Here is a 13,942-nt window from a genome sequence, read left to right as displayed (position 1 = left end):
ATGTGTATGGCTCCTCAACAAAATATAACGCTTGGCAATATAATTACAAGGGCACTGGTTATATCCCAGCCACCAACTTTCCATATTCAATAATTAATTCCACATAGGCAGGAAATTTGTTGCTTGGTTCATTATGTTATTCCAAGAGCATAGAATAGTACCTGGAACATAATAGCTCCTCAATATATATGTGAATGAATGAATGAACATATCAGCAAATAAAGAATTTGGAGTCAGGAAGAACAAGGTAGAAATGATTTATTAGGACGATGGAGCAACCTAGGCTTGGAGGCCCAACCTCAGAAAGAAAGGGGCTGGGATGCAAATGGGAAATGACAAGTGGACAGGCCAAACTTGGTGAAATGTACTAGAAATATATTAGGAATCCTTTTTCATCCACATGTTTTTAGAATAGCTATTTCACACAACTGTTTTGGGTATTATAACAAGTTTGTAAGAATTATAAAGCCTTTTCCATTATATTTACATTTCATTAGTGTTCAAATTCAATCTGAAAAATACAGCACACAAGTAGAAATATTGCCTTCATAAAAATGTGCTTAGAGTCATGTTTATTAGAAGACAACAAAAAACAGTTGATATACTAAAGATCAAAGTTATGATTAAAAATTCAACTGCTGACATTGAAGACATTAATGACTAGTCATATAATCCTATAAACTTAAGACTTATTGGTATGTATTATCATCTAGTTATTTTATTGCTTATAATATTTTCCCAAATGCATCACTCTCATTCAGTTTAAAAATCTGGTTAAGTTAGGAATCTTCAGAGATAAGATGTGGGCATTTAGACTGTCCTCAGGGGGTTGTTCATATTGTAGTTCTTTACTACAGTAGTTATCAGCATCATATTTAGTGTTTATAAGTAATACATATGCTTAAGTCATGTCCCAGATATAATGAACCAAACACTAGGTGCTATAAGCCCAGAAAGTAAAATATCACTCATTGTGAGGGTATAGTGAAATGAAAGTCACTCAGTTGTGTCCGACTCTTTGCAACCCCATGGACTGTAACCTTGCCAGGTTCCTTTGTCCATGGACTTCTCCAGGCCAAAATACTGGAGTGGGTAGTCGTTCCCTTCTCCAGGGGATCTTTCCAACCCACGGGACGAATTCAGGCCTTTTGCATTGCCAGAAAAGCCCATGAGGGTATTGCTGATATGGAAAATCAGATTCAACATGCATCATTATTTCTCAAAGCATAATTGCTAAGCAGCAAAAGGTGAAGAGCTAGAACAAGTAGCAGAAAACGGGGGGGGGGGGGGGCACTAAACAGAGACCAAAAACGTATACATAACTCATTAAATATATATATCTTCTTAGAAATTCTCTAAGTGCTTCTGACTTCCACTCTCTAACTAAAAATTACTTGGCAGTTCGAAGCTTCCAAGGAAAGCCTTTCATCTTTCAGTGCCCACGAGGAGGATTTTTCTCAGGAAATAAAGGACACAAAAACATCAGTCTCACTAACAAACAGTGCTTGCACTGCTGGCAATATCATTCAGCATGCTGGAGCACAAGCTTTATGTGGAATACTGTCACTGAATCCTTGAAACAGCCCTAGAGTAGGCATTACCTTCCCTTTACAGATGAAGAAATGGAGGCTCAAGGGCTGTAGAAAATAAGGTGAGAAAATCAGAATTCATCCTAAAGTAAAAAAGCAGGGTGGCTCAGAACATAGCTGGGACTCTAGAGATACCCAGACTGAAGTCTGTGTAGCAGCTGTATGACCAAACTAGCAAGATGGGAATATACACAGTACATACGGACTTCTTTACCTGGTTGTTAGTTAACCTAGTTTCATACGTAAAGTATGCAGCTCACTGCTGGCTTCAAATAAGTGCTCTATGAAGGGCAGTTTGGTGCAGTGATGCAGAGTAAAACTCTCGAAGCCAGCCTGCTTGGGTTTAAAAGTCGCTCTGTTATCTACCAGCTGTGTGACTACAGGTAAGACCCTCAAATCTTCCTGTGCCTTGGACTCTTCATCTATAAAGTGGGAATAGTAATAGTAGTTACCTCACAGAGTTGCAAGGATTAAATGATTGCTAACTAAAATTGCTTCGAACTGTATCTGATTCAGATACAAATGAGGGCCATTAGTTTTTCACTAATTAATGTGTATCAATGATTATCATCATTTTCAGTCCTATCTGCAAAGTTATTCATTCTACCATACCTCTCTCATAAACAGCAAAGTTAGAAACCATACACCAACGTGCTTACTTTAAATCTCTACTTAGATATCTCAAAAAGGTTGTTAACTCCTAGATTATACCTCCACAGGCGCCTCCTCTCCAAGGAAAAAGCAAGCCTGCTTCTTTTCCAGTTTTCTTCATCTTGGTAAGTTTTCTAAAACCTAAGATTTACCCTTGATTCTTTCCTGTGAATAGCAAATCCAGAACATCAGCAAGTCCCAAACCTTCCACTTTTCTCCAAATCTAAAACAGTCAAGCCATGGTCTGTAGCAAAAGTACTTCTGATCTATTACTTGCGTGCGTGTGTCTTGCCACTTCCCAACAGGAATAAGAAAACAAGACTGAGAAAGACAGACAAAACTACCCAAGTTGAAAACAAAGGAGTGGACCTGGGATTTAACAGTGAAACATAATCAGCATTCCCCTAACAACAGGGAAAAGACAGGAATCTGTTATCAGCACAACTACTCAACTTTGTGCTAGAAGCACAAACTGATGAAATATGACCCCCCAAACGAGGTCAAGATAGTAGAAAAGGAACAAAAAGGGTTAACATGTAAAAAGCCAGTTTTCCTATGCACCAAGAATAACCAACAAGAAAATGGGACAGAAAAGGATCCAAATTATAGGAACCACAAAAAGTATTAAGGAAGCTTTGAAATAAAGTTAACAAAAATATTCGATTAAATTTTATTCTAGGTCATAGCAGATAACCTGATTAAATATAAACTTGCTCCTCAACAGGAAGATATAACAACATTCCTTCTGAGTTTAATTATAAAAATTTACTAACAAGTCAGTAATTTGATTAAAGAGATATAAAAATTCACATAAGACATATAAATAAAATCCATAAAAGTGGATTAATCCACTTTTATCATGCACTAGTTAAACAGCACTGTCCTATCAGAGTATGTAAGAACAGAAAAATTAATCCAGAAATGGACCCTCTAAGGTTATATGCCAAATGTTAGCATTTTAAATCACCCAAAGAAAAGGAATATTCAATACTTTTAAAGATTTCCTAAATGAGATGATCTATCAAAAGTAAATCCAAATGATTCAAGTGTTAAAGATGAAACCATGAATTTGTGATGAGAATTTCGTATACATAAAAGCAAAGAAACCATTAAAAAAAAAAAAAACTTGGCTATTTACAAGAAAGGTAAGGTTTTTTTTCTTTTTTTCTTTAATGTCTGAATACATCAAAAGCAAAATGCCCCAGAAAACAGCAGAATACACTTTGCAAACCAATCTTTAATGGTAGTGAAACTTTCTCACAATCTGGCTGGCCATGACCTAGTTTTGGAGATTATGGTCCATACCTGCCTTTTGCTGTGTATGCCCATGTATTTTAGGAAAATAAGAGATGCCATCAGTAATTATTAGCTAAAACTCTATTTTTAATCTGGAACATACTTGATACTTTCCTAAAAACATAAATTAAGAGGCTACCTCAAAAAACTGCCTTTACCAACGATAGGTCACAAAGACCACTTTTTGTTATGAAAAACACTTCAGCTTAGACAGAAAAATCTGTGTGTGGGGGGCGGGGGAGGGCGGGGCGGGGCAGGGGGAGTGGGGTGAGAAGTGCAGGACTCCTCAGCGATCACAACTAAAACATTTCACAGTTGGAGACTACTTCAGAATTGAAAGAAGTCAAATAATGCACTTCCCTTAACACACAAGGAAGCCAGAATCCACCATTACAAATGATCTGGAAGATAAACATACAGCAACATTAGTAAGTAGAAGATGACAGTCATGCTTTCCCAGGAAACTGAGGAACAGGGAGACTGTAAACCCCTGCGCTGGTGGGAAGAAAGTGGACAGTTCAGTTTCACAGTGTAACGCAAAACACAAAATTTAAACCAAGATTTGGAAGGCTGCATTTAACTGAGAAAAAAACATGTGAAATCTAAAATCAGCACCCCACTCTCAAACAAAATTACGATAGGAAGACTGAGGGCAGCTGTGGTACTATACCCCGAAAAGAGTATTAAAAAATAAAAGGATGTGCAGAACCTAGAAAATGGTATAGACGCTTACTTGCACAACAGAAACAGAGACACAGATGGAGGGAACAAACGTATGGACACAATGGGGTGGGGGGTGGTGGGGAGGTCTGGGATTGGCATATGTATATTACTATGTATAAAATAGACACCCAATGAGAACTGACTGTTTAGTGCAGGGAACTCTACTCAGTGCTCTGTGGTGACCTAAACGGGAAGGAAATCCAAGGAAGAGGGCATATGTATACTCGTGGCTGACTCACTCTGCTGTACGGCAGAAACGAACACAACGTTGCAAACCAACTATATTCCAATTTTTTTAAAAGGAGGTGGGCTGGGAGGGAATTCCAGGCAGTCCAGTGGTTAGGACTCTGCTTTCTCATTACCAAGGGTCCGAGTTCAATCCCTGGATGGGGAACTGAGATTCCGTAAGCCAGGAGGCATGGCCAAAAGGAAAAAAAATAAAAGAAGAATATAGCAGTGTATCACACAGCACCTATTCACAAAGAAGATACATGGGGTAGAGCAAAGACTGGTGAAAATTCAGGGGACTGCATAATTCATTCATGAAGAATTTAGATCCAGGAAAATTCATACATTTTTCTAAGTTAAATATGTATCATGTAACAAACGAAATAGCCAAATATATGCTTTCTGCCTTAAAGACTTCCAATCTCACCAGAAAGCAAGGCCTTACAGCATTTCCAGGAAGTATGAGATGTTATCATTTGGAATATGAGAGAACTTCAGAGGCACAATTTCAAATAGCACTTGAGCGAGAAAGTGAAAAATGTTTTCCTTAGTTATTCTAATGTCTAGTCCAGGGGCTGGCAAAGGTTTTCTATGAAGGTCCAATTAACAAATATTTTAGGTTCTGCCAGCCAAATAGTCTCTGTGGTGACTACTCTACCACAGTAGCTGGAAAGCAGCCACAGATAACATGTAAACGAATAGGTGTAGCAGCCATCCAGAAAAACAGGCTGAGAGCCTAGGTTAAAGATGGTTGTAGACAGAAGCAGTACCACAACCAGAAGCAATACATGGATTCTGACTGGCTTCTGGTCTGAGAGATGGAGTCTGACAGAGCTACAGAAGAGATGCTGCGTGTCTGAACTGAGTCAGTGGCGGCGGCAGCACAGAGGAGGGAGCAGAGCCAAGAGCTGTTCTGGACTTCAAGCCAGCTGGGCATGGCAAACCAGCAGCCTGTGAGACGCGAAGAAGAGGGAGCATGAAGCATGAGCTTAAGATTTCTAGACGGGTGAGTGGATGAATGGGGGTGCCAACCTTTCAAGCAATGGGATCCAGAATGAAAAACCAGTATGCGGCAAGGTAATTGAGTTCAATTTCGGACATGTTGAGTTTGAAGGGCCCAACAGTAGCTGAAGACACCCAGAAGACATGAAACCTAAAACTGGGGAGAGAGATGAAACAAAGCCATAGGAGGGAATAAAGTCTGAAAACTGGTCAAAGAAAAATCAAAGAATGAAAGGGCTTTAAAAAGGAGAGCGTGGTCAATGGTCAAAAAAAAAAAATGTAGATATCTGTTAAGATAAAAATGGGTAAGTCTGTTTTTTTTAGAAGTTTTTTGGTAAGTCTGCTTTTTAAACCACAATTAAAAATAAAAAAGTCTGGATTTGGCATTCAGATCAGTGACCTTAGCAAGAACTATTTTAATCAAGTGAGCAGAAGCCAGATGACAGAGGACTGAAGCAATGTATTAGAGAGTCTAAGTATAGATTATTTTTTTAAGAACTCTAAAAGAAAGTAAAGAGAAAGTCTACAATAATCCCAAGAGAATGGGAGACTAAAGGAATTTCTTTTAAAGATTATAAAGACTTAAATATGTTTACAGACCATGGGACACGCTTAGAGCAAGAAGTCACAGGACAGCAAGGATGTACATTTACTGCACTAAAAAGACAGTTGAGCACAGGTCGGTGGACAGTATTCTAACCTTTAAACATTTCTGGTAACTAACAGTTTTTTCATTAGAACAGCCCCAATTTTTAGTAATTTATACTTTATATTTATACTTCACACTTAAGTTTCTTTAAAAAAAAAAAGAAAGAAACAGGAAAATCTATAGCATTAATACAAAAACATTCACACACCGCTCACCTTAGGAAATATACTACTAACAGAAAACTCCTGTGTACTTTCTCTTGATTATATCTCATTTCTCCCACAGTAGGTAACTGAGTAATAACCACACAAAATGCTATATTTGAATTCATTCATATGCAAGGCATAATGCTATTTTGCAAGCTTTTTATTTTATATAAATGGTGTGTATGTGTGCTAAGCTGCATCTCACTATAAACCAAAACACATTCTTGGTACCATCTGCAAAATCCTGAATACAAACTACATATCACAGGATACTGCTGAAAATATCCCTCTTTTGCTTAAGGGTGATTGTGGTGTCCTCGTTGTATAGAAGACTACTCTATTCTTTAAAAAATTATCTGGAGGAGTAATAAAGGTGAAGCGCAGTGAACAGTAAGGCACATGGGTGCATGTGTATGTACATATAATCTACTATCAACAGCTGGATTTGAGGCGAGGGTATATGGGTGTTTGCCCATCTACTTAAGTTTTCTCAATGTGTCATGTCAGCTGATGGTAAAATGTGACCTGGAACACTCTGGCTCACAAGAACAACACTGCCGCCAGCCCTGGTAAAGCACATTAGTCCCCCCAAACTCAAGGGTTATTTGGGGAGTAGGAGGGTCTTACACCTTAAGGCTTTAAGAAATCAACTGCGAGAGAGTGGCTACTGCAACCGTCACTACGTGCGTGCGGCACAGCCACAAGCTAGCAACTCCACCTGCAGAGCTGTGCGGTTCAAAGAAACTTAAATGCATACATTTACCACAGTTCCCATGACTGCTTTTCATCCTTCACTCTACTTACCTGCTAGCCTATGAAGGATTTAGTTGTGTGACCTCTAATTTAGACTAGGCAGTAGCCCTCCTCTTCAGTGCAGTGAATAAGTGAGAAATGCATTCTGTGAAGCCAAGGCAAGTGAAACCAGCACTCCTCATCTTTACTATGAAAACTTTTAAGAAAATTTCTGTGTGCTACTGTATGTATCAATTTAAATATCAAATCTACTCCATCACCTCTCTCTGGTCAGAAAACTAAAAAAGTCAAATACAGACAGACAAAGACAGTCAAGGATGTGTTCCCACATTTCTGAACTACATATAGTTTCACAACACGCCAATTATCAGATTTCTGGGCTATCGTTCATGTTATTTATACTGTCCCGTACACTGCTCTTCATTGATCACTAGGCTATTTTCTAATCTGTAAAATGAAAATTAAACATGTTAAAACAAGTGTGTGGGTCATAAGCACCCCATGAGGGTTAGTCAGTCACTATATTATTACTGTCACTATTATTTATTATTAGCCCTTCAGGAGCCAGGACTGATCTAAGAAGTCCTCTCTAATAAACAGATACCCAAGGCTCCATTATGTTTCTATTATCATTCCTAGCAGCACCTACAAAAATATTTTAACATAAACATGAAACTACGCTGGTAAAAGGGGACTCACAAATGTTTAAAAAAAGACAAAAGCACAAGTCTGGTTCTCTTGAAGAATGCTTTGCTTGCATCTTCTGCATTCTCTGTTTTGGGATTTAATTCTAAATTTTAGTCAGACTGCTGTACCCGTCTTGTTTCCATCTTAGCCTCCACATTAACACTGTCCACCTTTGTGAACCTGTTTTAGAAACAGGCGGGATATCTTTCCTCCTCAGCCCTTTGTTTTTTGAAGACTTCTTCCTATGTCCACATCTTAGGCTTCTTTTCACCTGAATGTATACACGTGACACTTTTGGGTTTCTTGACCCATACTGATCTTTGAGAAAATTCTTGTATTCCCATTGTTTCCATTTCAAAAACAGCTTCGCTCTTTCATGTCCCCAATTGAAAAAGCATATTCAACATGTATTTCCTAAAGTTACTATCCCACTTTCCTGTTAAATATGCCACCATTGCTTAGCTTGCAGTAGGTACTCAAGAATTTGCTGCATATATAACCTCTCCGAAGTCTTAACTACAATGATGTTGATGACTCAATACAACTGCTTCCAAGCTGACTTCCTAGAGGAACTTCAAACTGAATTATTAATTGCTTGGCATTAGATGTAACATGTCTCAACCAGACTCTTCCTCCTGAAAAGCACAGGTCCTTCTAGAAAAGTCTCAGGGAAAATAATTCATTCAGTGCCCAAATATCTGACCCTAAACTAGCTGCTTTAACATGTCACATAGCATAATCGTCAAGGCAACCTTACGGACTGGGCATTACACTTCACAGATTAGCAAAGATGGTCTGATAAGTCATTTGGCCAAGCTTACTCAGTGATAAGTGTGTAGGGGTAAGTATTAACTCAGGCTGATGATTTAAGTTTGCACCCTTTCCAATAACTTGCTTCTCTAATTACCTATGCCAGAAAATCACATGTGTGCCCTCTGCTTCCTCACCTATTATACCCAGTAGGCTGCCAAAGCACGGCATGGTTGCTACGTGCACAGCTTTGGAGTCAGACAGATCTCAGTGTGAGTGCAGGCTCTGCTACTTATTAGCTGTGAAATACTGGATGATAAAGTACAGAGCAGTTCCTGGTATGGAAGAGAGCACAGAGGCAGAAAGTGAGTAACTCTGCCTGGGACAGTTAGGAAAGGCTTCTCAGATGAGACTTGGACACACGGAGCAATTTAGTGACCTGCCAAGGTCACACGCTGGTATACTGTGGAGCCAGGACTTTAAAAACCAGGTCCATTTGGCTCCAGAGACTCGGGCTGGTTACTGGTCTGCTACTGCTTTCATGTGTGGGAATCTTGACTATCCTCAATTCTCTACATGGCTTGGGATAAAAGCATCAAAATAGTTCAATAAATGAATGGACAAACCAATCATCAGAATACAGGGAAATAATCTGGACTCTGAGAAAACTAATCACATGCTAAACTTATTTTCTGCCTCACAATCATTAATGAGCTAAGAAAAGCCACTCTGGGATAATAACCAAATGCACGTGCTCTGAACAGAACTCTCATGGGTGGTGGTCTTTTTTTACAGCACGTGGTAACCAATCTCAAGTCATTTTTGTCTTGGTGCCTCAGTTTCCTCTACTGAAAAGCAGAGATAAGAACAGCTGATACCTCACAGGGTTGTTGAGGATTAAATGCAGTTAATATGCACAACTGGTTAGCATATAACTTCAGCTCTATAAGCTGTTTACTAAAATGAGTTAAGATCTGAAGGGAGAGTGATAGTTAACTTACAGGAAACATTTTAAGATTCCCCATTCACAAGTTCCTGCATAGAATTCTTACTTTACAACCCAGATACTGATGAATACAAATACATCACCAAATAGGCATGAATTTATAAACCTGCTACACTGCTAACGATGATAGTTGGAGTCTCGTAAGAAATGCCTTCTCTCACCTGACTGGTTTTTGCTGATCTGCACCTCTCCGTTATTTTGTGGCTGTTGATTTGTTAAAGCACTGCTTTCTGACTGGCTGCTTAACACTTTAACAGCAGATCCCAGGTTTGCTGCTATGACGGGAAAATGCTGACCCCTCTTTAGAAGCTGCTTATGTTCCTGGTGGCGAAATCGAGGTGGTACTTCCCGGGGATACCGAGGCAAGGCCTGTGGTGGCGGCTGCGGCTGCTGTGGCTGCTGCGGTTGCTGCTGCTGCGGTTGCGGCTGCTGCTGCTGCTGCTGCTGATTGCTGGCTGTGGCTCGCTTGGCATTATTATTAGTGCTGGTTGCTGTGGAAGTGCCGTTATTAGAGTTGGCAGGCTGAGGCTGGCTTACACTGGGCTTTATCTGTTCTGGCACTAATCCCAACAAAAGAAAAGGGGTGGAAAAGATTAGCCAGTAAAGTGTACCTCCATTGCAAGCCATCCAAGCAAAAAGGCCCCAAGGAAAACAATCCTAAAGGAATAGACTCTTTATGTGTGCAGGGGTATCCTCATTCCCAGGCTCAGATTTCTTGGGAAGGATCACTGCCAAGAATCAGATTTTTACTTCAGCTACCTACCTATCTGATAAAGGAATGGACAGCTATCAGCATTCCCTGTCCTGGATGACAGCTCAGCTCACCACCTCTTTCCCTTGTTATCTCTGATTAGAGAACAAGCACTGATCATACAACTCTGCAACTCACAGTAACTAAAAGAACAAAGTTGACAAAGTTTTGGTAATCCCTAAAGAATCTTCAAGTCCCAGGTGACTGTTCTGAATCTGCCTCATTCTTAATGCATTTGACCCCTAGTTTTCATCTTTGAAAGACAACACAAGAGTAAGGGCAGAAAATACTCCTGCTAGACAAGGTTAACATTGTTTTTTGTTATTAAAATGTAAAATCTGAATCAAATAAGAAAAATTCAAAAGAGGGACAAAATACAAAGATCATACAATGAGATCTGTGAGACTAACCTAAACTAGAGTAATAATTTGAATATGCTGGCTTAAGCAAATCGGAGAAACACAATCTGCCTATGGTACAAACAGTTGGAAACTACAGTGAATTTCTGGACTCCTAAAAGAGATTAAATAAGTTAACTGGTGGAAACACTCTAAACCAGGGAAACCATACCCAATCTCTAAAACTACAGAGAGGCAGCATGGTCTATGAACTTTTGGTGCCAGACAGACCCAGGTTTCAATCCCAGTGATGCCTTTAAAAAGCTCTATGTCCCCAGACAAGCTGTATAAACCTGAGCCTGTGGTCTCCTCTGTGAAACAGGGTAACACCTATTCCTCACAGAGTTATCCTACGGTTGAGTATGTTAATAATGTTTACAGAGCACCAAGCATAAGGCTAGGCAGCATACTCTGGTTTACTGTGCTTTGCTTTATCACACTTCGAAGATACTGCATGTTTGTATGAAAAGCGTGTGGCAACCCTGCATCGAGCAAGTCTATTGGCGGCATTTTTTTCCCAACAGCATCTGCTCACTTTGTCAGTCTGTTTCACCTTTTGGTCATTCTCACAGTATTTCCAACTTTTTCATTATATTTATTATGGTGAACTACGATCAGTGATCTTTGATGTTACTGCTGCAAAAAGCTTGGGACCCGCAATGGCTCAGCTAATGATTAGCATTTTTAAAGCAATAAATTATTTTAAAATTAAGGTATGTACACTTTTTAAAGACATAATACTATTAAATATCTTAGACTACAGGACAGAGTAAGCATAGCTTTTATATGCACTGGGAAACCAAAAAATTCGTGACTTGCTTTATGGCAATATTTACTTTATCGCAGTGGCCTGGAACCAAATCTTCAACAAAATGCTTATACATAGTGTCTACTTTTAAATGATTGGCACAATATCACTTTATTCTTTTGTAGCAATTTAATCAGCTTTGCAGATGCCACTGTCAAATAAACAGTGATTCATCTCCACGTGATTGGTGAGGACACTGAGAAAACTCTTCAAGAGTTAAGAGCACCAGGCCTGAGACTAAAACAGCCCTGCCACTCATGAGCTAGGTTATTTCTGCATCTTCTTCCTTGTCTATATGATACAGACAGTGTTGGTCTAATACCCAGCATAATGTAAACACTCAGTATAACAGAAGCCATTACTGCAGCCCCCAAAAAGAAATATTCACCAAATACCTACAATGTATATGATTCTGTGATAAAGTACTGGTTACCTAGATTGTTTCCAAGTCACTCAACTTCCTCTTACAAGCGCTCAGATCTACAGCTGCCTCTCATTCAATGGTCTAGCCTTATTATTGTCTTCTTTCTCTGAACAGCTGGAGGATTTCGTTTATATTACTGATACTAATATATGATCTTGACCTCTTATTTTTTAAAAATCTGACTTTGACTTTTCTAAAGTAATACAAAAAAATTGTAGTTCAGGAAGAATTCCTTAGATTACAAATATTCCAACTGTTGCTTCAAAGTCCTTCTATTCTTGACGACTGGAAAGCCTCTTATTAACAATTTGGGCCCAGTGTATTATAGGTCTAATTACTTTATGTATGAAAATTTTGCCTCCTAGACAAGTTAATACTCTTAGAATGTAACAATAATGTATATTCCTTTGTCGTGAGGAAAATAAGAAAGTGCTACTGCTACTGCTGCTGCTAAGTTGCCTCAGTCGTGTCTGACTCCTAGCGACCCCATGGACTGCAGCCTACCAGGCTCCTCTGTCCATGGGATTTCCCAGGCAAGAGTACTGGAGTGGGGTGCTGTTGCCTTCTCCAAACTAGACTATTCTAAAATATATCTGAAACCAAAAGGATCAAATATATGTTAACTATGATATTATAAGGCAGATAAAAACTCTTAACTCCAGTTTTACATGCCTAATATTGAGCTCAGTATGGTATCTGGCAATTGAATGTAACCTTAAAGTTCTATAGTTACCTACTGCTAAAAAGTAAGTTTGTCCACCACTTTATTCCTAAAGGGAAAAGACTGTGACAACAATTTAATACCCAAACAAGATGTTATATATGTCAGATAGCAACAGGAAAGTGTTCTTTAATACATTCAAGAAAGGAGGAAGATAACTTACATAAAGACACGTACAAGAACCCTAATGCTACTGTAGGAGCGAGTAGGAATTCAGAAGCAGTATTACACTGGTCACCCAGCAACCCCACACTTACCTCAACACTTCAAAGAACTCCTGTATTTTTCATCAATAAAGTGCCATAGAGAAAAAGAGGCTGAAATATTGATAGATACTAGTCTCTCGGGCCAGAAAACTTCAGTGACGCCAGCAAAAAACACTGAGACGTAACTACTGATTATAAAACTAAATAATCTGAAGTCAAGTCTCAGATGGAAACATGGGATGTCGTAGTAAGGAATAAAGGGGCTAACTAACAGTGCATGCGGGTGTGCCAGGGTGCGGGTGGGGCTGCGGGGCAACAGAAATAAACATGCGCAATTTTGGCTACTGTCTACCTGTAAAGCTTAGATTAATTATGTCAGTAAATATCTAAACCACTAGAAGAGGGGAAAATGACAAAACCATTCAATAGACACAGAAAATGCAATAAAGAGAATTATTTTAAAATTGTGCTTAACATGAAATACAAAATGAAATGCCAAGCATAAGCTTCAGAATATCTGCAATCACAATAAAAATATGAATGGTTAGATTAACTAGTTACTAAAGACCATAAAAAGGGTTACAAAAAGAAAAAACAAACTTAAGGAATACACTTTGCAAAAATCACTCCTGAAACAAAACAATTCAGGAGAACTGGTGGGAAAAAGTACAGAGACAGATACACTAACAAGAGATGCTAACAAAATTTAGATGAAAGCACACGTTTAAAATTCAAAGAGAAAGCATTATAAAGATTTTGCATACTGATAAAGAAACCAACTAAAAAGAAACAACCAGCTAAGAACCTTTATATACCAAATCTTAATATCAAAACACGAAAACCAAGTAGAGACAGAAAAGAAAAACTGAAAAAAAAAAAAAAAAAAAAAGGCAAAACCTTTTTGACAATTACTCATGAAATAGTCAGGAAATGCATACACAAACCATTCAGCACTGAAGAAAATACCAACGAATTACAAAAAGCAGGAGTAATACAGAGGATATTCCTGGACTACAATGTAATCACACTAGAAAAACTAGCAACTAAAATTGCCTTATTCAAATAAATCTTGAGTTGAAGAGGAAATAAATACC

The 13,942-nt window shown here is 38.7% G+C and overlaps 1 protein-coding gene across 4 annotated transcripts in view; it reads right to left on the bottom strand.

Annotated features, from left to right (window-relative positions):
* The window catches only part of TNRC6A (trinucleotide repeat containing 6A), a 97,336-nt gene that overhangs the window by 34,934 nt on the left and 48,460 nt on the right, over positions 1-13,942 (bottom strand). For all 4 annotated transcript variants that reach the window (XR_001917255.1, XM_018040459.1, XM_018040460.1 and 1 more), the window contains exon 5: positions 9,702-10,100. Coding sequence is in view for 3 of the 4 variants with exons in the window: in XM_018040459.1 (XP_017895948.1) it covers positions 9,702-10,100 (399 nt within the window). In the remaining variant the exon portion in view is untranslated. The remainder of the gene's footprint in view (positions 1-9,701; positions 10,101-13,942) is intronic.

Source organism: Capra hircus, chromosome 25 (assembly GCF_001704415.2).
Source record: "Capra hircus breed San Clemente chromosome 25, ASM170441v1, whole genome shotgun sequence".
Classification (NCBI taxonomy): Eukaryota; Metazoa; Chordata; class Mammalia; order Artiodactyla; family Bovidae; genus Capra; species Capra hircus.
The sequence above is the reverse complement of the archived record's forward strand: the minus strand, read 5'-3'. Positions and strand labels throughout refer to the sequence as shown.